The sequence below is a fragment of the Centropristis striata genome, chromosome 15 (genome assembly GCF_030273125.1).
Source record: "Centropristis striata isolate RG_2023a ecotype Rhode Island chromosome 15, C.striata_1.0, whole genome shotgun sequence".
Taxonomy (NCBI): Eukaryota; Metazoa; Chordata; class Actinopteri; order Perciformes; family Serranidae; genus Centropristis; species Centropristis striata.
In genome coordinates this window covers 22366491-22390353 of record NC_081531.1, presented here as the reverse complement: position 1 = coordinate 22390353, position 23863 = coordinate 22366491, and the positions used below count along the sequence as shown (strand labels likewise).

The 23863-nt window shown below is 36.2% G+C and overlaps 3 protein-coding genes across 4 annotated transcripts; all 3 read right to left on the bottom strand.

Moving 5' to 3' along the window:
• Positions 1-11672: 11672 nt before the first annotated feature.
• On the bottom strand, positions 11673-13793 carry LOC131986182 (cytochrome c oxidase assembly factor 4 homolog, mitochondrial). 2 transcript variants are annotated; one of them, XM_059351015.1, is made up of 2 exons: positions 13658-13793; positions 11673-12502 (listed from the first exon to the last, which is right to left on the bottom strand). In XM_059351015.1, exon 2 carries the CDS (start codon positions 12464-12466, stop codon positions 12209-12211), a length of 258 nt encoding a protein of 85 aa, XP_059206998.1. In that variant the 5' UTR covers positions 12467-12502; positions 13658-13793; the 3' UTR covers positions 11673-12208. The 2 variants fall into 2 exon arrangements, with proteins under 2 accessions (XP_059206998.1, XP_059206999.1); XM_059351016.1 differs by having other exon boundaries at positions 11673-12499; positions 13658-13754.
• A 2067-nt stretch (positions 13794-15860) lies between these two features.
• On the bottom strand, positions 15861-16862 carry LOC131986216 (olfactory receptor 1M1-like). The gene has a single exon (XM_059351067.1). It carries the CDS (start codon positions 16860-16862, stop codon positions 15861-15863), a length of 1002 nt encoding a protein of 333 aa, XP_059207050.1.
• A 4003-nt stretch (positions 16863-20865) lies between these two features.
• On the bottom strand, positions 20866-21828 carry LOC131986214 (olfactory receptor 1M1-like). The gene has a single exon (XM_059351066.1). The coding sequence runs from the start codon at positions 21826-21828 to the stop codon at positions 20866-20868; it is 963 nt and encodes a 320-aa protein (XP_059207049.1).
• Positions 21829-23863: the final 2035 nt, after the last annotated feature.

The window sequence follows — 23863 nt, the reverse complement described above, 5'->3', positions numbered from 1 at the left end:
TCCTGTCCGCTGGCGGGACTCGGCCTCTCTGGCTTTTCGTCTGAGGTAAGAAGACGTGTTTGCTAGCATACTACCGTTACAATTGTGCCTTACAATGTTAGCATTTTCATATTTGAACTTTTAAACTATTTTGTGAAATGTAGTTGCAAGTTATTTGAGTTTCATTTGGACGATGTTTGTCATTTTACTTTGCTAATTTATTCGCGGCTACTGGTCTTAGGTCTGAGCTAGTGCTCTCTAGCGAGCTAGCTTTAGCATCATGTCGAAGAAATTGATAAATGGTCCGTCGTGGCAGAATATCTTCAGTTACTCCATGTTACAGTTACCATGATGCTAACAGTTATTATAACAGTAGATGTGTCTGGTGTTAGCAAACACTATTGATTCTAAGAGTGCATTGCATAGTTTGACTGATTTGATGCTACTGACACAAAACAAGAAAACAGCCAGAGCAGCTCCAGGCTTTGGTCCGCTGGTCCGGCGGACCACTAGCTTGCCAAACTCAAAACTCTTCTGCTGTATGAAATCTTCCTCCAGAAAATGCTAAGTACAGACGCTGGAGTGTTTTTAATTTCACCGCCGTTATAACCGGAGCTCTACTGAGCACAACACTCAGTACAGTACAGCGGCATCATTCCACCGCAGATAGACACAAGACAAAACACAGCAATCATAAACTGTTGAGGCCTAGATTGTCAAACCCACAATGCATTATAGGCTGTCTGCCTATAATGCTGTTGTCTTGTGTCTATCTGGGAAGGTGTCAGTATGCTAATAATAATATAATAATGCTAAAAAATTGCTATCTTATGCTATTTTCCTTGATTAATGTTGTCTAAATGCCATTTTTAATGTAGGGTTTGTGTACAATGTTGGCCTGATATGACACATTTTTTTAAACTGTGATATGTAGCTAATTGTATGTGGATTTTGATGGTAGCTTCTTGATAATAGTCCTGTTTTTTGTGAGGATGTTTTGGTATTCTTATGTAATAAGGTGTAATAGTAATACCAATGTCATACTCATCAATGGCTAAATTTTAACATTCTGTGTATTTGGATAATATTAAACTGAAACTCATGTCACTTGGTAATGAGAGGTTAAAAAGAAAAGATAATCATGGTGATATACATTTAACCATGGAGTCAGGGCTGTAAAAAATTACTGTAATGATGAACTGGTAGTTTACTTCACCATTTAAGATTTACATTGTGTCAATATCAATGTTACTCACTACTGTTAGCAGACTATTACCCAAACTATTACCATTTCTTTTTTCCAATTTGTCATGTCAACTGGTACCTGAAGTATGTGCTCCTGTGACTAATATTGATGCACTGTGTGTGTGTGTGTGTTTGTGTGTGTGTGTGTGTGTGTGTGTGTGTGTGAGTGAGAGAGAGATTTATTGGAAGTTGAAAATGTAGGCTTAAACAGCTTTGGATAAATGTGTGTGTGTGTGTGTGTGTGTGTGTGTGTGTCCTCAAGTGGTGCTGTGAAGCATTTTTGTTGTAGGCTTTAATCCTGTTTTCTTCTGATATTAATACTGCAGTACTATTTTGATAATAGAGGTTATTATGTAATAAGGTGTATTTGTAATACCAGAGTCATAGCCATTAATGGCTTAAATTTAGTATAGGGTGCATTTGGGTACTATTACACTGAAAGCTTTTGAAAGTATTCGCCACTATTATCAGATTATTACCTAACTATTACCATGGTGTTACTGAGCTGTGGTGTCAATAGAATTATCAACCTATCCATTCATATTCATCTTCTTTGCAAGCTTTAATCCTGTTTTTCACCTCACAAATTTACAGCTTGACCATTTATTTACTGGTGAGTGTTTGTCAAAGACTGTTATTAACATAAATTACTTTCATAAATTGTGTATTATTATTTTTTTTCACCCTTGTGTGGTCCTCCCGTCGACTATATACCCATGGTCCTCAGGGGTCAAAAAGGATCCCATGACACAAGACTGTTTTTAGGACATGTAGAAAAAAAATATTACCAACTTTTAAAAAAAAAAAAATTATCATTTAAGGCAACTCATGCCCCAAAAATTGATTGATTGATATATAATTTTCATATTTTTTTCTTTATTATTGGTCAATTTTAGTCAAATACTCAAAATTAGGCCTCATTTCAAGAGAGAAAAAAGTAAAAAAAAAAAAAACCCTGAATACTTTTTTCAATAGTAATAGTGGAAAAAAATAATTATTGATTGGAATGCACAGAGTAGGTCATGTCAACTTTTAGTGAAACTTATGTTTTGATATTTGTATATTTGAATAAAATTGACGAATAATAATGAATAAGAAATATAATTTTTTTTTGGTCATGAGTTACCTTAAAAGGTGAAAAAAAGTTGGTAATATTTTTTTCAACATTTCCTAAAACCAGTCTAATGTCATGTGGTCCTTTTTGACCCCTGAGGACCATGGGTGCTACAAAAATGTATAAAACACGTAAAAATGTATGAAAGAAAGTAAGAAAGTTAAAATGTATATTATCTGTAAAGGATGCAGAGAGGTGCTATGTGTGTATTTAATTCAAATGATTATATTCAACTTCATACTGATTTTTATGAATAAGTGATACATTAATTCAGTTATTTAAAACATTAATAACACATTATTGTTACATTGCTGCAATGCTCACGGTTGTCATCCTGTTCTAGATAAACACTACTTCACCTAAGAGACTTGAGTATCCAGTTCTTGTTGACCTTCAGCATTCAGTTGTTTGTCTTCACCTTTTCAGGTTAGCAATTTTTAAAAAATGCTTTTGTAGTGTTGAGAAACATTGAAATTATTATTCATAAAGAACTTTCAACCACTGTTCTGTGATGTCATGTATAGTGATATACAAATATATCTGAAGGAACGGTATATTTGGGATAATCAATATTATTAGTATTATTCATGTATTTATTTTTAAATCAGAGAATGGGGGGAAAATATATTGTTAGTACAAAAACTAGTAACTAGTAAAAAAAAATGGTAACAATAATGTTCATTCATTAATTGACGCTTGGTCAAACTCTCATCTAATTAAGTATTGTTGTCTCATTAACATGTTGTATTTATTTATTTTGTAGGCGAAAACCTGAGAAGCCATCACCATGTTGTTGTTTGTTGTATTTCACATTATGCAGATTTTTCAGCATGTGGTCCTGAATATATAGTATAGAAGTCACTGCATTTTCTGACTTTTCCAGGTTTCCTGTTTCCAGCATCTTCAAGACAGACTAAGCTAACTTTTCATATTTTTTGCACATTTATATTTAGGTTAGGTTAGGAGTAGGTTAGGTTTATAGTAGAGTATTTAGTTTGTATAGTTTAGCTTTTTATGCTGGTCTAGGGACAGTTAAGTTAGCAAATTAATTTAGTTCAGATCACTTACAGTTGCATATTATTGTTACAATTGTGTTATTTTGTGAGTTATTGTTGTACAGGCTATTGTATATTGCAGGACCAAGTGAGACGAGGAAGACCACTGCTTCCAAGATGCCGCTCAGAAAGTGCGTTGGACAAGTCTCGACCTTGCAGATCCTGCCCCACTTAGCCCAACCACTTCCGACCATGGGGTGCCTCAAAGACCTCCGTCAACCAGCCGGCTGTGGATGATGGATAACGCACCCACAACTCCTTCTCCAGTCTACAAGGTATGGGTTTGTTTTTTTCCCCATCACAGTGGACACAGACATGGCCTGATAATACAATCTGCTGTCTTAACTACTTCATTTGAATAATAAAATATTAATTCACAATTGAGTATTTATGATGTATGAATAAATTTGGTATTGTGTGTCATCACATCACATACAGACACCCCCACAGTCCAAGAACAGCTGGATGACCTCTGGACCCACTTGCCCCCGTTCACCAGTTGAAAAGATAGGCTTTTTAAAAAATTCTTAATTTGTTAATTCTGCACAAAGTGATACACAAAACATTGTATGTATTTCATTTCAACAAACACAAACATGGAATGTAGATTTAAATACATGACTTAATGCAAAGCAATCATACTAAACATCATCTTTTTTTTTTTAAACCAACCATTGCACACATTTCCATCCAAGGAGAGGTTACATCTTGATGGTAACTTTTTAGATTAACAAAACTTTTGTGAGATTTGTAATTGTTGTTTCTGGGGAGGGGGCGGAGAGGGTAAGTCTAAACATTGCATGCAAGAGACCAACACCGGCGTCTCAGGGGAAAGCTATCTGTATACACAACTATCCATCTACAATTTTACGATAGTTTTGCAATTCCTGACCCTGAGAGAAGCACATCAAACAAACAAAAAAAGCAATGGTAGATTTTCAAGGCCTTTCAATGACATTAACATTATTTTCAATGACATTCATTTTGCAATTAACGTTAGTTTTATCTTCTAAAACATAACTATAATGACATTCAAATGTAGATTACCACAAACACAATAATAAACTTCAAGTCTCATTGGATAAAATAAAAAATTATTGACAGTCCTGAAATGATGGGTTAAAAATCCTTAATAAGCCCACATTAATAATATATTAATTTCAGGTGAAATATGTATTTTTTACTTTACTATTTATTCTAATCTCATTTAAAGAAATTGATACTATATAGTATTTTTCATATGAAATTATGTAAAGTTCGCATGGTCTCAGTGGCAGTCGCCGGTTCACATGGTCTCAGTCGCAGTCGCAGGTTCGCATGGTCTCAGTGGCAGTCGCCGTTTCGCATGGTCTCAGTTGCAGAGTTACTGGTTCACATGGTCTCAGCGGCAGAGTTACTGGTTCACATGGTCTCAGTGTCAGAGTTACTGGTTCACATGGTCTCTGCGACAGAGTCAATGGTTCACATGGTCTCTCAGCGACAGAGTCGCCGGTTCGCATGGTCTCAGTTGCAGAGTTACTGGTTCACATGGTCTCAGCCTGCCGCTGTTACTGGTCTCACATGGTCTCAGCAACAAAGTTACTGGTTCACATGCTCTCAGTGGCAGAGTTACTGGTTCACATGGTCTCAGCGGCAGGGTTACTGGTTCACATGGTCTCAGCTCTGTGCTGAATTGATGCACCGTGCTCCATCGTCTGTCAAAAATAGAAGCTCTGCGCAAGTTTTTCCAGGGCTGATGGATGGCGGTGCAGCGACGGACTCACTACGCAGCGGATCTGGAGTCGGTGGAACCTCACACAGTGATTATAATGAATGCGTATTGGCTCCGCCGACGGATCTGGAGCCATTATGCATGCAGTGGAATTTAGGGGTAACAGGATGTAGTCTGGTACTCCCCATCAGGTTTTAATTTTGCTGGTGAGTGACTTGGACACCCTCTTTTCTATAAAGCTCAACCGAATGGGTGTAATAGTCCATAAATACAACAGAGTACACATTACCTTCGGAACTCTATGGGAAAGAGCCCATGAAATCCCAGGGTCTTTCTGAAGCTGCAATTTCCATGCTTTTCTTAATTTGTATTATTAGCAGAGCTGAGCCCAATCAACACCTATATACCAAAGCACTGTTTTATAGGTCTTGTATTTTTCGAAGATATCCTGACATTGAATTCTCATTAAACATTCCAGGAAGGAGTTCTCAGAGACATCCTGGTTTTGTAGACTTGCTAGATGATTTCATCTGAAGGATTTCCAAGATGGCACAGCGGATGGCAGCTTCAAAACATGGATCACCTCGTTCCACGACGCTGGACTGCACTATGAGAGGGCACGTATATCAAGCCTTTTCTGGGATCACTATGAACGCCCTAAGGCGAAAAGCTGGGACAGATCTTTCGGCAATATAGCGGGACATTTGCAGGACGGCACTATGAAAGAGGCTTCTTTGCCTTCTGTGATATCTGACTTCCAGCGCCGACAAAGTGACCGATATCTGTAAGTAAATACCCCAATCCTCGCGTCTTTGCACTGGCTCCCTGTTCATTTTCGTATTGATCTTAAGATTTTGTTGTTTGTTTTTAAAGCTTTGAATGGACTGACCCCATAGTACATCAAGGACCTCATCCAAATCTATACTCCAGCGCTCAAATTGAGGTCCGAGGGCCAGCTCCAGCCCGTGGTGCCTAGAGCGAGACTTAAAACCAGGGGGGACAGGGCTTTCTCTGTGGTGGGCCCCAGACTTTGGAATGCCCTCCCCCTCCATGTCCCAAAAGCCCCCACGGTGGAGTGCTTTAAGTCTCGTCTTAAGACCCATTTTTATTCCCTGGCTTTTTAACTTTGCGTGAGTTTTGTGGTCCTCTGTGTGTTTTATTTCTTTTACTACTTCAAACTACGTCTTTTATTTATTTTACTATCTGTTTGATTTTATTGTTTTATTTATAGCATAATTTTAGAGTAATACACTTATTATTTATTGCTGATTGTTATATGGAAATGTTTGTTTTATTGTTGATTCCATGTACAGCACTTTGGAGAGGTTTTTGTTGTTTAAATGTGCTATACAAATAAAGTGGATTGGATTGGATTGAAGTAAAATCATGTAGAGTGGTTGTCTTACTGCAGTAACCTCCTCATAGACACTGTGTAGCTCAAGGCTACAAGAAGTTATTTATTCCTGCAGCCGGCGGATTATCTCAACCATGGGGGACAGAACCCAATGTATATCTTTAAGAGTTTTGAGTGATGCTGTTGTAGCCATTTCATCGTGTCTCTGAGCTGATATCTAAGGTACTCTGTATTTTGGACCAAAAACTCCTTTGTATTCCGGTATCCATCTTCCTGACTGTCATTAATGTCATGTCTGATTTCCATCAGAGGTTGATTTAACCATGGTATATGTTCCTTTTCAATTTTCATGTCCCACACCATTACTTCTAGTTTGTGAACTGAATGTTGCAATTCTTCCAAGGGACAGGAGGTTACAACTGAGCAGTTAGAGAGTCACCATCACATAAATAAATATCAATTAGAGCCATTGTGTTGAGCGAACCTCTCATTCCCGGGGTCTGAAGAATTCAATATGTTCTTGTGGCTACCACCACGGGGAGCCTGTTGTCCAGGGCAGCTATTCTCAAACTTGGGGTCCCGACCCCAATTGGGGTCGCGAGATGATTTCTTGGGGTCACCAAATCATTTTGGAAGTCAGCTCTGTCTCCACTGTGTTAAAGTGTTCATGTGTTTTAGTCTTTTTGGTCATTTTGTGTTTTTTTAGTCATTTTGTGTCTTTTTTTGGGGTAATTTTGTGTCTTTTTTTGGGGGGGGGGGGGGTAATTTTGCCTTTTTTTTGTGGTAATTTTATGTTGGGTTTTTTTATCATTTTGTGTCATTTTGAGGTCAATTTCATTCTTTTTTGGGTAATTTTGTGACAAATCCCAAAGTAGCAAGTTATTACTTTCCAAGGAGTCTCTGGCTTGAAGCTGACTGTTACACACTCACGAGGTCAGAATGGACCTTTAAATTTATAGCAAAGGACTTAGATTAAAACTAACAATAACATATAAAAAAATATATATAAATGCACAGACAGAGATGTTTTAGTTGTTCTCTGCTTCATTATTTGTCCAAAATTTGTCGCATCAACTGAGTTTGTATGATCTGAACTATGAGATTCTGTTCAGTGAGGGGGGGTCACAGACAACATGCATGTTAAATTTGGGGTCGCAACTCAAAAAGGTTGAGAACTACTGCTCTAGGCAACCACCTATGTCGCCTGTGCCTAGAGCCGGCCCTGGGTATTATCAATCATTCCTTGTAGTATTTAAATCCTAGGTAGACAGTTCATGTAACAATCAAACCGTAGTCTTGACTGTCTTATTCTCTCGTAATTCCCCGTGGGGGGTGGAGAAACCTGTCTGTGTAAAAAGCCACTGAGTTTCGGGCAGGGAAAACACGTGTAGGTCTAGGACCAAAATTATATTTAAAAAAAATAAAATATGAAAGGAATTAACAAAATAAGTATGTTTTAAGGCACACTCAGGGTGAAATGTCCTACTAAAATCAGATGGACATATGAGTGGAAATATACAAAGGTAAAGCAATAAGCTTTATGATAACAAATTCAGTGTCTAATAAAGTAATTCACATTATACTGGAGGGTGCGTTGCTTGGAACGAACATGAATAAAAATTTACACAAAGTTAGCGTGTGTATGATAAGATCTGACCATGCTGTGTATGGAGCGATCAGAGTGAGTTGTTTTTGTGTGTGAAAGATAAGTACATTGAAAGTTAAAGCATACCTGTCCCAGTGAGTCAAATGGGGAACAACACGGGGAAATTAAAACATTTATCTGACCCTCTTACAGGCCCTGTTAAAATAATGGCAAAGAGATGGGGAAAATGTGGTTGAAAATGTTCCATTATGGCATTACTTGACCCAGGGGGTATTTCCTTTGACAGGCTAGGGGGGGCAGTGATTTTTTTTTATGAATTTCAAATATTATGATATATAAAAAAAAAATATATATATATATATATATATATATATATATATATTTTACAAAAGGCTACGGAAGCCCTGAAAGGCAAGGTGGAGTTTTTTTTCTTTTCGTCATTGTCAGCAAGTTTATTAAGTTAAGTTAAGTTTAACTGTAAAGCCACTGTTTGTTGAACAACATGCAGAACTTATTTTAGACTTTCAGTTATTAATAAAAGTGTAAAAGTGTTTTTACACCTGTAAGATATTGTAAAAACAAGCTCCATTAGTAGCAGGGCTGGGTATCAGTAACTCCAACAAACAGTACCAACAAGCATAAAAATCTCTCCTGCCGTAGATTTTTTTTGTTACCAAATCTAGAAAAAATATCACTATTTGTTTGATTTGGAGTTACTATCTTGTACGTACGAGATAGTACGTCTAAGCCTACGTAGGTGTTACTATCTCATACGTAGGAGATAATAACTCATACATAGGAGAAAAACTTTGAGGCTTAATTGGGCTGTGTTAAAGGAAGTGCCTGACACACAATACAAAGGGAAGTTGAAGTTCAGCAAAATGCAGCATACATTTTTTTTTTTACCTTATTAGTTAACTACAAATGTCTATGTAATGTACATACACACATGGACAAAATTGTTGGTACCCCTCGGTTAATAAAAGAAAAACTCACAATGGTCAGAGAAATAACTTGATTCTGACAAAAGTAATAATTAATAAAAATTCTATGAAAATTAACCAATGAAAGTCAGACATTGCTTTTCAACCATGCTTCAACAGAATTATTTAAAAAAATAAAATCATGAAACAGGCTTGGACAAAAATGATGGTACCCTTAACTTAATATTTTGTTGCACAACCTTTTGAGGCAATCACTGTATTCAAATGATTCCTGTAACTGTCAATGAGACTTCTGCACCTCTCGGCAGGTATTTTGGCCCACTCCTCATGAGCAAACTGCTCCAGTTGTCTCAGGTTTGAAAGGTGCCTTTTCCAGACGGCATGTTTCAGCTCCTTCCAAAGATGCTCAATAGGATTTAGGTCGGGGCTCATAGAAGGCCACTTTAGAATGGTCCAATGTTTTCCTCTTAGCCATTCTTGGGTGTTTTTAGCTGTGTTTTGGGTCATTATCCTGTTGCAAGACCCATGACCTGCGACTGAGACCAAGCTTTCTGACACTGGCCAGCACATTTCTCTCTAGAATCCCTTGATTGTCTTGAGATTTCATTGTACCCTGTACAGATTCAAGACACCCTGTGCCAGATGCAGCAAAGCAGCCCCAGAACATAACAGAGCCTCCTCCATGTTTCACAGTAGGGACAGTGTCCTTTTCTTAACATGCTTCATCTTTTCGTCTGTGAACATAGAGCTTATGTGCCTTGGCAAAAATTGCCATTTTTGTCTCATCTGTCCATAGGATATTCTCCCAGAAGCTTTGTGGCTTGTCAACAAATTCCAGTCTGGCTTTTTTATGATTTGTTTTCAACAATGGTGTCCTCCATGGTCGTCTCCCATTAAGTCAACTTTGGCTGAAACAACGACGGATGGTGTGATCTGACACTGATGTTCCTTGAGCTTGAAGTTCACCTTTAATCCCTTTATAAGTTGTTCTGGGCTCTTTTGTTAACGTTCATATTATCCGTCTCTTTGATTTGTCATCAATTTTCCTCCTGCGGCCACGTCCAGGGAGGTTGGCTACAGTCCCATGGATCTTAAATTTCTGAATATTATGTGCAACTGTAGTCACATAAACATCAAGCTGCTTGGAGATGGTCTTATAGCCTTTACCTTTAACATGCTTGTCTATATATATATTTTTTTTTATCTCCTGAGACAACTCTTTCCTTCGCTTCCTCTGGTCCATGTTGAGTGTGGTACACAACATGTCACCAAACAGCACAGTGACTACCTGTAGCCCTATATATAGGCCCACTGATTGATTACAATATTGTAGACACGTGTGATGCTAATTAGTGGACACACCTTGATTTAACATATCCCTTTGGTCACATTATTTCCAGTCTTTTCTAGGGGTACCATCATTTTTGTCCAGGTCTGTTTAATGAGTTTATTTTTTAAAATAATTCTGTTGAACCACGGTTCAAAATCAATGTCGGATTTTCATTTGTTCATTTTCATATAATTTTTATTTATTATTACTTTTGTCAGATTCAAGTTATTTCTGTGACCATTGTGGGTTTTTCTTTCAATAACCGAGGGGTACCAACAATTTTGTCCACGTGTGTAGGTGCCGACTTGGGTTGAACTGTGTAGATATAAGGTCTGATGGAATCATATTGTGAAGAGACTGCGTGTTCCACATGGCTACTTAATATTCACCTAGGATCAAGGTGTCTGCAGGCAGTGTAAACTGCCTAATGTGTATATGATGCACCTGGATGCAAGAAATGCCATATGTAAAATAAATGTAACAACAAATAGCAAGTTAAGTTCACACCTGGGCATTGTTTGTGCATTTAAGCTGATGTGTCTGGCCATGGCTGTTACACAGGAGGTCTGTGTGTTTTAATTGTAGCAGACTGATGTTGTTTTCAGCTGATTTGAGGAGATAAACATGAGATCTACAGTACCGGTCAAAAGTTGAACATGCTTTTCTCATTCACCTTTGACTGGTAGCCTACTGTATGTCCATGCATGTAAAATTCTGCACAGAGCTGGGAACTGGCTGTGAGCGGCTCACTTCACTACATGCAGTGTAGTGAAGTTAAATTGCACTATGTTGTAACGTTAGTTGTCAAGTCACATATGTGTAAGTGTGTGTGTCTGCGAGACTGTCAACATGTCTTCAATTTGTGACAGGAGCTGCTGCATGATTCTGCGCCACACAGACACACACGGTGAAGTCAACATGACAGCTAACGTTATAGCCTATAAGTGCAATTAAACCTGAAGTGAGCCACTCCCAGCTCCAAGCATCCACCTACAACCTAACTTTACATTTCATAGTTGAAATACTCACTGTTCTTTGACAAATATTGCTGCATACACCAACTATAGAATACGCACGCACATCCATCTACTTCATGCATAAAAAGCAGCCTGTTACATTCATTGTTCCATATTTATACCCGCACCCTTTGCATTCTGCACTGTTAGTCATGTTTGCAATGTCATTGTCCTGTTTATATATATATATATATATATATATACATATACACACACACATATATATATATATATATATACATAAAAACCGGACAATATCTCATACGTGCGAGATAAAAAAACAATTCAACTTGTCTTTCAGGGCTTCTGCAAAAGGCATATATTTCAATGAAAATTTTTATTTCAAAATCTAAAATAGTTCATAGATTCTGTTGTAATCTAATTAACTACCATCATTTAGAATTAGTGTAATTTAGCCTATATGCTCATGTATATTTTCTGAAATGCACCTAAAATAAGCCATTTTTTCCTGATTGTCTTTTGATATTTTGTTGAGGTACAGTGCCAGGTTAATCAGTTTTTATCAACTGTTTTTTTTTTATTTATTCAGTTTGTTTATAATCTTACTAATATCCTAAATTTCTCTTGTGCTATTATTTTACATAACTAAGACATAAACTCAAATTATTCTGAGAAATATACATTTGGGGCTCCCCAGTATATTTTCTATGTTGTATGTCTGGGCTGAAAAACAATCGAACATATACAACATATAGATCTTTGACTGATTGGTTACAAGTCAGGGTTTTTTGTAGCTGCTCATTATTTATTTTCATTGAAATGTGGTACAATCTATCCTCTTCAACACACCTCAACCAGTGTGTGTGTGTTCGTGTGTTCGGGGTGTTGTGAGTTCAGCTGGGGGCAGACTCCTTGGAGCTTGGCTTCATCTGCTTCATCAACTGTTCTTTGCGGGCGATCTGGAAATTCATCATGCAGTCTTTGAAGGTCTGGACCTGGCTTTGGCACACACGCCAGTCCTGGTGCTCAGCCATGCACTCCTGCACAGCGTAGTGTAGTTCGGCACAGCCAGTGCGGGAAATCATCTGATCAACAGGGTCGTCCTCATCCTCGTCTTTGCGGCTGCGGTCGTGGGGGGAAGGAGATGACATTCTGTTCCAATGCACAGTGCTGAATCAGTGGGTCTGCTGTGGAAACATGTGATGTTAATGATAAACATTAACATTATTAAACAATTAAATAGTTGTTTAGCAGAGATCACACCATGATCAGTTTAATATGTTTTTCAATGAAAATTTGAAAAATTGTGGAAAAATTCACTCCTTCCTTCCAATAGGAATATCAGTTAAAAAAAAAATCGCAATTATATATTTTTCACAAGTCTTTACAGTTGGTGGTGTGTGTTATAAATTTCCCTTGTCTCATGATGCACTTTGTAACTATAAATCAGAAACTGCTTTTGTGAGGCATTTTAACAATCAACAACTATGGCATTTGTGCAATGCAACACATGCTTATGCAACAGCAGTGGTGGAGTGTATATATTTTTTCCAACTTGTTCAGCCCTAGTAAGAATAAGGTAAAGTTAATTTTTATCAGCAATTCCATGTTATTATGCTATTTTTATTATATATATATATATATATATATATATATATATATATATATATATATATATATATTTATCTTTTATCAGTCTATAGTTAGCTGTGTGTCATAAATCTACCTTGTCTCAAGGGGCACTTTATATAGATCCATCGGAAAAACATAATTTGTGCAATACGACACATTAATGCAACAGCAGTGATGGAGTGGAAGTGCATTTACTCAAGGATGGTACTGCACTGTATATGTAAATTACATTTGAAGGTACTTCTACTTCCTTAAGAACTTCTGTCATGCAACTCTACACTTTAACTCCACTACACAGACTCAGTTCATTTGCAGATTAATATTTCTACATATAGAACACATGATGATCTTGCTAAATTTAAGTGCTGACATGTCAATGCATCTATAATAGCTCAATATATAGCACACTGAAAATGTGGATTGTACAGTTAGTACTACATGTGATAGTTTAACGTGTATTAACACTTTACCTCTCTACTTTTACCATACTACTATCTGAATCTGTTCGTTAAACCCACCTTTTACTTTTAAATGTTTACATTGTTGCATTGTTACTTTAACTAAACGAATATAATACTTCAACGACTTGAAAATAATCGGGTTTTTTTCGGTCAAACTACCGAGGTCATTTAGCTGCACTGCAATTAAAAACAGTCACGGTGCTTGCTAACACAAATGATCCCATAACTCTCTGTTGTTGTTTTTTTTACCTGCTGTTACTATCTTTTGCCGCGGACCTGTCCGTCGAGTCACTGCCATTAACTTTCTATAACCTGCATCACTGCGCTTCTCATAATCAGCCGCGGAGGACACATTTGAGGAGAGGACGAAAGTGTAACCGCCAGATAGTTCCGTCCTTGCGAAAATCAGTTCCGCTTCATAAAATGAAAACAACTGCTAAAGAAATAATTATATGAATACTTTTTAAAATGTTAAATATTTTTATGCCATTTAAAAATTACTTTTATATTAATCTTTTACTCCTTAAAAAATGGTTCCCCCCCTCTCCTGCACATTATTTTTTTTTATTTACTTTTCTATGACTTTTCTTCGAAATGTGCAAATAAAGAACTAGAGAAAATAAAAATGTAGATATAATTTCATACAAACCAGATTCCACAAATCTTGGAACGCTCAGTAAAACATAAATAAACAGAGTCGATCAAATTTCAGTGTATATATTTGCAGAAAACAAAAGTTTTTCAGTAAGCATTAGACAAATTGTCTTTGCACTGTTTTCAATTGAATATATGTCACAAAGTCGATTGTGTATTTATTTCATGTTTCTTAGCATTCCAACGTATTTGGTATCAGTTTGTATGTTTGTAATTATTAGATGTGTTAGGTTTACCGTAATAATGTAAATAATCTTTTTCAACATTTAAAATTCGCTTTCAAAGAAACATTTATTAAGCTAAACCTTTTTAGTCATATAATAACAATAGCAATGGGCTTTTATGTAACTAATGAATATTGCTTTTGATTAATCAACCTTAATAAAGACAAGTTAATTTAGACAAGCATCTTGTTTAATTATGTTCCATAGAAGAGAGAAACTGAGACATTGAATAAATAATTATTTTTTAGATTTAGATAGAAGTTAATTGCAGGAAATCTTCCAAAAGAAAAAAAGGACAAAGGCAGGTACAGTTATCACCAGATTTGTTTTTATTTTTCAAACATTGTGACCATTGTTTATATATATAAAAAAAGAATTGATTCAAATCATCGAGTTTGACTCATCTTGACTAAAACCTCAACAAAAAGATTTGGTTGAATGTTGAGAAAGCATCAAAGTAAATCAGTGTTGACATAATATTTAACCAAGACAATGATTTTTACCAAGTGCTTTGGGGGTAAATATAAAGGGATACATCCACTTTTTTGAAGACAGGGCCACATGTTAACACCATATTATACTAGATAGCAGAACACATTAAATCACAAACTGGAAAAAGTCAATTTCATTCAGAAATGTGATTAAATTTGTCCTCACAAGTGCAATCTTAAACAAATCACATATTTGAATACAAACCTGCAGACACAATTTAACAAACAAGCCTTTATCTGGTGGGATTAATTTCAAACTTAACATGCAAAGATGCTGTTTTCAAAAAATGTTGATTCAAAAGCGTCTTACCAATAAATATACTCAGTAGGGTCCTGCACACTTGGTAATTCGTTGAAATAAATATATGTGATACGTTTTCCCCATCAAAATATGCTACTAGATGGACGTGCAGTAACTCTGGGAAATAATCTTGGTTAAAATGACCAGATGGCAGAAGTGTATAGCAACCACAGTGAGAAGATTATTTAAAACTTGCCTGGGATCTGTTAAATGGTAAAAAGGTAAATAGACCTGCACTTATATAGCGCTTTTCTAGTCGCTGTGCGACCACTCAAAGCACTTTACACTACAGACTGCGCTCATTCACCCATTCACACACACACATTCATACAGGTGGCAGAGGCTACCCTAAACGGAGCCAATTGCCACCATTGGGAATTCATTCTCACACCGATGAACGCAGAATCAGGAGCAATTTAGGGTTCAGTATCTTACTCAAGGATATTCGACAGGTAGGCTCAAAACTCATTAAACTCATTTTCAAGCCGTCAATGTTGTGTCAACATATTTTTTACTTCAGTTTGTGTTTCCTTCCCATTAGAGCAGCATTTGCTTCAAGGAAAGCCTATAAGCTAAGAATAGCAGAGATAAATTGTTCGGATTATGCTCGGTTCAGGTTAAGGTACAAGGCAAGGACACATTAGAACTGTAGAGTCAAAGTGTCAAAAACAAATCCTATCACACTGAGGCCTTATTAAACCTGTTTTAACAAAGAATTGGATGCGAGTTTCAAAAGAGCCCAGATTATCGTTTTTTTGACACACTTCAGATCTGAATCTTTGTTATGTTTTATTAACCCGTCGGGGTTTGCCCTTATAATGATCCGTACCAATTTTAGTTTTTCTTATCAGTGCCAGTGCTCTGATTTTGATCTCTTTGGTTTTTAAAGAATATACAATAGGATTGACACAAGGTGGGATGCAAGAAGCCAGTGACAGGCTCAGCACACGCTGGTCAGGATCAATGACTCGCAGATAAAACCCGATTATAAAAATGGTAATGAGAGGAATATAGAATACGGCAACAAGGATGATATGCTCAACACAAGTGGTCAAAGCCTTCACTCGACTTTCTACAGATTTCATCCTGAATACAGTCACTAAAATGCTAATATAAGATAGAAAAATAAAAATAAAAGGTCCTACGAGGAGCAAAATAGTGAGAAAAGAAGCTGTAGACCACTGCAATGTGTAATCATTACAGGCGAGTCTGAACACAGGTGCATAGTCACAAAAATAGCTGAACACTTTGACAGAATTGCAAAAAGAAAGCCGAGTCATTATGCCTGTTGAAAATGCAATGCTTCCCAGAGAAAAACACCAAGTCAGGCCGATAACATGAGAAATGCTCCGCAGCGTGTTGATTGAGTTGTGACGTAGGGGAAAACAAATTGCAATCAACCTGTCATAGGCAAGTATAGCAAGTGCATATGACTCCAAAGTCCCAAAAGTATAGTAGAAAAACATTTGTACAAAACACAAGTTGAATGGAATAAAGTTGTCCTTAACAAGGAATGTCTTTATCATGCTGGGAATAATGCTGGTATTGAGGATAATATCAACTACTGCAAGGTTGACAACAGCAAAAAATTTCGGAGTGTGTAAGCAGTGATTAAAGGCAATTACATAGATAACCAAAGTGTTGAACAGCACTGTAACCACATAGACAAATGCTAGAAAGATGAGATACACACTGATGTAGGGAAATGTCTCAAATCCAATGATGTAAAAGCCTGGAGGATGAATGATGACAGAGTTGTTTAAAATCGTCCTGAAAGAAGACATAACTCTGGTCCAAAAAAAGGGAAAAAATAACATATTATACATTAGAGCATGGACTTCTGTGGAGTCTAAGAGATTTCAGAGAATTCCCAACATCCTTGCCATACTGATAACACACAAACAAAGCAGTTTGTCAGATACATTCTAGTAGAATCACAAGTCAATACATGGAGCCCACCTGATTTTCATGTGAAGAATCGTTCAGCATTAACTCGTCGTACAGACTCGACAAGCAGCATGCAGATGCATTTCTGCATGTCCTACTTGTATATGGTGATTTAAATTGATGATCTCTGGAGATCAATCAGGAGTCAAATGTCACTGACTGAATCATGGTGCAACACCTTAATAATGAATTTAATTTGATCCTTGGAGAGCAGCACTATTGTGTATTTATTTTTTGATATCCTCCACTTAAACGTCCATTAAAAAAACTGGTTCACTTTTATTTGAATGATAATGTCATGTATAGGAGCTTAGCAAAAAAAATTCCAAATGAATATAACAGAATGAAATAAATGAGATATGAAAACAAATGTTTGAGCTTTACAGTAAGTGTAAAACAGTTAATATATTCATAGCTACAGTGTGTAACTTTGTTTCAGATGGTCTCAACCATCAGTCACTTGACTCAACTGATATCTACACAAACCGTAATGTTTGTCTGCTCTGCCTCTCCAGTCTGACCAGAAGATAAACCTGATTTACACTTTCATTATTCAAACCTAATTTGCTTAAAATGGTTCATACAAATCAAATCTACCTACCCAAATCAGTCAACTCAATGTATGTGTCCTTACCGTCATTCACAATACACACACAGTCATGAACATGCAAACAAATGTTTACTGCCAAAGTAAACAAAGGAACCCGTCTATAATTGCCCAAACTGACCTGAAGAAAACCACTTTTCTTCAGGGCCAGACAAATCACAATACAAAATAGTTCAAATTTACTCGAGTTTACTAAACTAAAGACAACAAAACAGATGAGCCCCCATTTTGTCACAACCCTGCCGTTACAGATACGCAAACAAAATTCTGACATATTTTGTCAATTTCTTACTGAAATTTGATCATACCTCTTTATTTCATTATTATTTTCGTAAAAATATGGTATCATAATTTTGCCACTACAGTTCTACTTAAAGTCAGTAAACTAAAACAGGGTCACACTGTGAAAGAAGCCAATTTATTTATCTGTAGTTTTACACAAATTTTAATGCAGTAAATACTGTTTTCATATATGCACAATGACCTTGTGACCTCTTGTGAAAAGACAGCAGAAAAAGTTTAATGACAGTGATTTGAGGACCAGAGTGTGAGTACCGGTTAAGGCAGGAAAATATCTGATAAAGTTGTACAAACTGCAAGAACTTGTACAAAGTGAGTAAACGGTGACAAACACATTTAATGACTCGTTCCCAGAGGATGAATATCTCATTAAATAGGCCGAGGTGAGCCAAAGCAAAATAGATGTAATGAGCCTAGTTTGTGTTTCCATCACCAGAGAATTGTGGTTAATGACCTGAACTTAAACAAACAAACCTTTAACTGTGTTTACTTCACCTTAATTAATCTCAGTTGCACCTTATTAATTAGTTACCAAGTAAATTGGTGTTGGTTTACATCATTATTTGTATGAAGCTGTCACACAGAAAAATGAAATATTAAAATAAGTTTTTTAAAAAACAGTATATGGTGTTTTTTGCCGAAGATGTTTTGAAAAAGGATGTGAAATAAGATATTTGGAGTGAAAGTGTATTTTATTCAACAGACCTATTTCTATCTTTTGTTCAATCACTTAGCTTAACCCAAGTTTAAGCTCTTACTTACCAATTCTGTGTTGTTTTTTATAAACTGTAGACCTGCTTAAAGAACACCAACCTCCACTCAGACTTTAAACTCAATTTACCAGAAGTTTCTGTACATTCATTGTAAGCTTTATCTGCAAATTTCCTGTTGTGACTTTAAAACTCTGTTGATGATGTGGGTACTTTCACCTTGCTGAACCACTTCTATCAGATTTGACTGCTTGTTTGCACATTGTTTTTAGCCAAACAGATTATTTTAATAAGCTTTGTGCAGTCACTAGGTCACCTGCTTGGTTAACATGCTATTTAGTATACTTAAACAGATTTTTTAGTATTTTCCAAAACTATAGTCCATGATTTGCAGACTTTTTTACGGTGAAATATTACAGTATGCAAACTCTGGACACTACGCTGGCATAAATATCCCACAATACAATGTAGTGTTGACAATAATGTTCATAACAGACAATAGTGGACAGCAACCAAGGCATAAGTTATGTATTTTATAATAGATTTGTGATTTGTAGCACTTATTTTCTTTTCATACTATGTAACGTGACGGTTTTTCAAAAAGGAGACAACCAAACAGCTCTGTAAAAAGAACTAACAAGATAAACGTCAAGTTCACCTGCAGTTTGCATTTGATAACAGCTGAATTACCCATATTATATTATATTTGTTTTAATTATCCATTTGCTTATTTTCATTTGCAGAACAAACTATTCCTGTTTAAGCAGTTAAATATTTATCTATTCTGTGTCTAAGAAGTATGATCCAGTTTTACGTCTGCATTGCTCAACAACCAAAAAGGTCAAATACTCAACCTAGAAAGTGATGATATAAAGAACGTATACAATCTGAGCTTGTATACTATTAATTCCTCTACGACTCCTTTCTCTCCTGCAAGTCTTATTAGATTTAAAAAAAAAAAAAACAAGAATAAAGAGAAAAGCTAAATATTTAAGTCACCCTGTGTTTTTATATAAAGGCCTGTGTCTTCTTTGTGGTGCAGTGCACCCTGGGATTGATTAGCTAAACTGAGGCTCTGCCCTCATTCAGTACAAGTACAAATGATGTTGTTAACAGGACGTTGACTTCATTTTGGACCATTAATATTATCGCATCTGTGAACACAAAGTTGGAAAGGCTCCTTTAGATCAGATAATGAATAAAAAGCACTCCAATATTTTAAATAAAAGTTGCTAAAAAAGTTCAACTACAACCATTTGATCTGATAGAAGTTAGTTAGTTTTGATACCCGCCACATTGATTTTGAGGTGGTGCTCAAAACAGCTTGGGTACTGCACTGAAGCCTTCTAATGGTTGAGGGAAAACACTCGATTGCATACATATGTTATTTACTCTAGAAAATATGTAACCCTTAAACACTAAATCCTTTTAATTTGTCTTAAAATCATACTGGCAAACATTTGATCCAAGTGAAAAGATAATGATGATTTATATTTGTCATGAATATTTTTCTTTAAACGGTAGACTGGACCAGTAACAATGTGTAAACTATCTGGTGGTAATGCTATACTTAAGTGATAGTTTAGTCCGTGGTATGCAGTTCATATTACGTGTGTAGTGTGTTTTAAGAATATAACATCAATCTGACTAGAAAATTAATTTGTGATGTGGAACAAGCAGCACACTGACATTAAAGCTCTGCAAATACTTCATATAAATACAATAAAGAGAACAATAAAGACCTTATGTTTTTATCAGACAATTTATTAGGAGTATAAATGTGAAATACAATAAGACATATAGCCTTTTGTTATTGGTTTTGTTGCCTAAACCAAACTTTTTTACAGCATTAACAACATGTTTAAAACAGTGATTGTGACGTAGGATACAATAGTGTCAGTAATGTGTCAACATTGTGTTTTGAGTTAGATTTTGTATCATATGAATTGTGCTGCAAAACTTTTCGTAAGAGAACATGCAAACTTTGTGAAAATTGGTTGATTTTATTCATGTGTCCAATTTTGTAAATGTTCAAATAATGACAGAATATAAACAAATATTAACAAAAAATAGACTGTCTCTAAATGCTGATGAATGAGACAAACCATCCCTGCTGACAGTGTTCCACATTGACGGATATGTAAAATAGGCTGCCTTTGTCTCACCACACACACACAGGCACACAAAACCCTCCACAGATTGTTTTGCATGAAAGTAAAGTTGTCATGGCCTTACTTTCCCTCTATGGACCATTGCCAGGGCTCTGATTTTGATGTCTTTAGTTTTTAAAGAATATACAACAGGATTTATGCAGGGTGGGATGCAAGAGGCCAGTGACAGGCTCAGAACACGCTGGTCGGGGTCGATGGCCCGCACATAAAGTCCCAGTAAGAAAATGCTGAATATAGGGATGTAAAATACAGCAACAAGAACCAGGTGCTCAATGCAAGTAGCGAGAGCTTTCATCCTGCTGCTCACTGATTTCATCCTGAACACAGTGATCAGGATGCATGCATAAGACAGAACAATGAAAGTAAAAGGGGCCACCAGATTCACCATACTCGAAGCTGAAGCTACAGACCACTGCATTGTGTAATCATTACAGGCGAGTCTAAACACAGGTGCATAGTCACAGAAGTAGCTGAGCACTTTGACAGAATTGCAAAAAGACAGCCGAGTCATAATGGTCGTGCTGTATGCCGTTATCCCCAGAATGTAAACCCAAGTCACACCTATGATACAAGACATGATTGCCACAGTGTTGAATACGTTCTGACGCAAAGGACAGCATATTGCAATCGCCCTGTCGTAGGCAAGAACAGCAAGTGCATATGACTCCATAGATATACCTACATAGTAAATGAACATTTGTAACAGACACAGGTTAAATGGAACAAAGTTGTCTTTCAAGAGGAATGCCTTAATCATGCCGGGAATAATGCTCGTGTTTATGATTACATCAACTACTGCAAGGTTGACAACGGCAAGAAATTTTGGAGTGTGTAAGCAGTGGTCCCGTGCGATTATGTAGATCAGTAAAATATTGAACACCAGTGAAACCACATAAAGAAATGCAAGAAAGATAATGTAGATATCAATGTAGGGCAATGACTCAAATCCGATGATGTAGAAGCCTGGAGGATGAATGATGATGGAGTTGTTTATAACAGTCCTGAGAAAAGACATAGTTTAACTCTACAGGCTGTGTCTGCTCATATATACATATATGCACATATATACTCACACGTGCTGTTGATGACTGTTTTACACAGTATGGCTCCACATGATGCTGACTCCACTAGTCATCATCGAATGTCTGAGCTGTGCACAGTTCAAGTTATACTCTCTTTATCAATCTCCAGAGATAACATCCAGTCATTAGGAATAATATTGATAAACAATACAGTAATGAGCTGTGCCCTTTCACCATAATTAATCCATGGAGATAAGTTTTCTTGTAGTTTTTGTTGTGTTTCTAAGCACCTCATTCATCTTCACTGAAGCTCAATCAGCAATGTTTGAAACAGTTTTATTATTCTTGTTACACATTATTTCTAACAATAACTAGTATGATTAAAACACCTATCAAACTATTTTGGACTGGTTTTGAACCTTCTATTTTTTATTCGATTGTATCTTTTTCAGTAGAAATATTATATTATTGATTGTCTGGTGCAAACATGCTCTCAGGACTGTTGTAAGCAAACTTAAGTTGGTCAGCTGGCCACCAGGGGTCACCCATGTAAACATAGGCAGTGTTTAGGGAAGGTCTGTTCCTCTTCTCTTTAAGGTGAATTAGTCACTTCTTGTATATCCGATGTTACCTCCCGATGTATGCCTGTTCGTGTGTGTGAGATAAAAATCACGTTGGATCTGTGAAGTTCTTGTGGTCTTCTTTCATTTAGTGTATAAGTTACCACAAGGACCATGGACAGAGATTCCATACTAACATGCTATTTAGTATACTTAAACAGATTTTTGTATTTTCCAAAACTATAGTCCGTGATTTGCATACTTTTTTACGGTGAAATATTACAGTATGCAAACTCTGGACACTACGCTGGCATAAATATCCCACAATGCAATGCAGTGTTGACGATAATATTCATAACAGACAATAGTTGACAGCAACCAAGGCATATGTTATGTATTTTATAAGAGATTTGTGATTTGTGGCACTTATTTTCTTTTAATACTATGTACCGTGACGGTTTGAAATAAAGATTTAAAAAAAGGAGACGACCAAGCAGCTCTGTAACAAGAACTAACAAGATAAACGTGAAGTTCACGTGCAGTTTGCATTTTATAACAGCTGAATTATCCATATAGCTATGTGTTTTAATTATCCATTTGCTTATTTTCATTTGCAGAACAAAATATTCCTGTTTAAGCACTTAAATATTTATCTATTCTGTGTCTAAGAAGTATGATCCAGTTTTACGTCTGCATTGCTCAACAACCAAAAAGGTCAAATACTCATCCTAGAAAGTGATGATATAAAAAACGTATACATATCTGAGCTTAATTTCTCTACCGACTCCTTTCTCTCCTGCAAGTCTTATAGGATTTAAAAAACCCCAAAAATAAAGAGAAAAGCTAAATATTTAAGTCGACCTGTGTTTTTATATCAAGGCATGTGTCTTCTTTGTGGTGCAGTGCACCCTGGGATTGATTAGCTAAACTGAGGCTCTGTCCTCATTCACATTTGAACATGCTTTTCATACACAGTATGATGTAAAAATACTGTGTTCCAGCTACATAGTAAGTAGATTTTGCATATGTGAGAAATTCCTGGATGTGTTGTAGGTTAGCAAGAATATCTAAGTGAGCTAAACAGACGGTTAAAATAACTAAGCAGTTGAATGAAAGAATTACAAATGATGTTGTTAACAGGATGTTGACTTCATTTTGGACCATTAATATTATCGCATCTGTGAACACAAAGTTGGAAAGGCTCCTTTAGATCAGATAATGAATAAAAAGCACTCCAATATTTTAAATAAAAGTTGCTAAAAAAGTTCAACTACAACCATTTGATCTGATAGAAGTTAGTTAGTTTTGATACCCGCCACATTGATTTTGAGGTGGTGCTCAAAACAGCTTGGGTACTGCACTGAAGCCTTCTAATGGTTGAGGGAAAACACTCGATTGCATACATATGTTATTTACTCTAGAAAATATGTAACCCTTAAACACTAAATCCTTTTAATTTGTCTTAAAA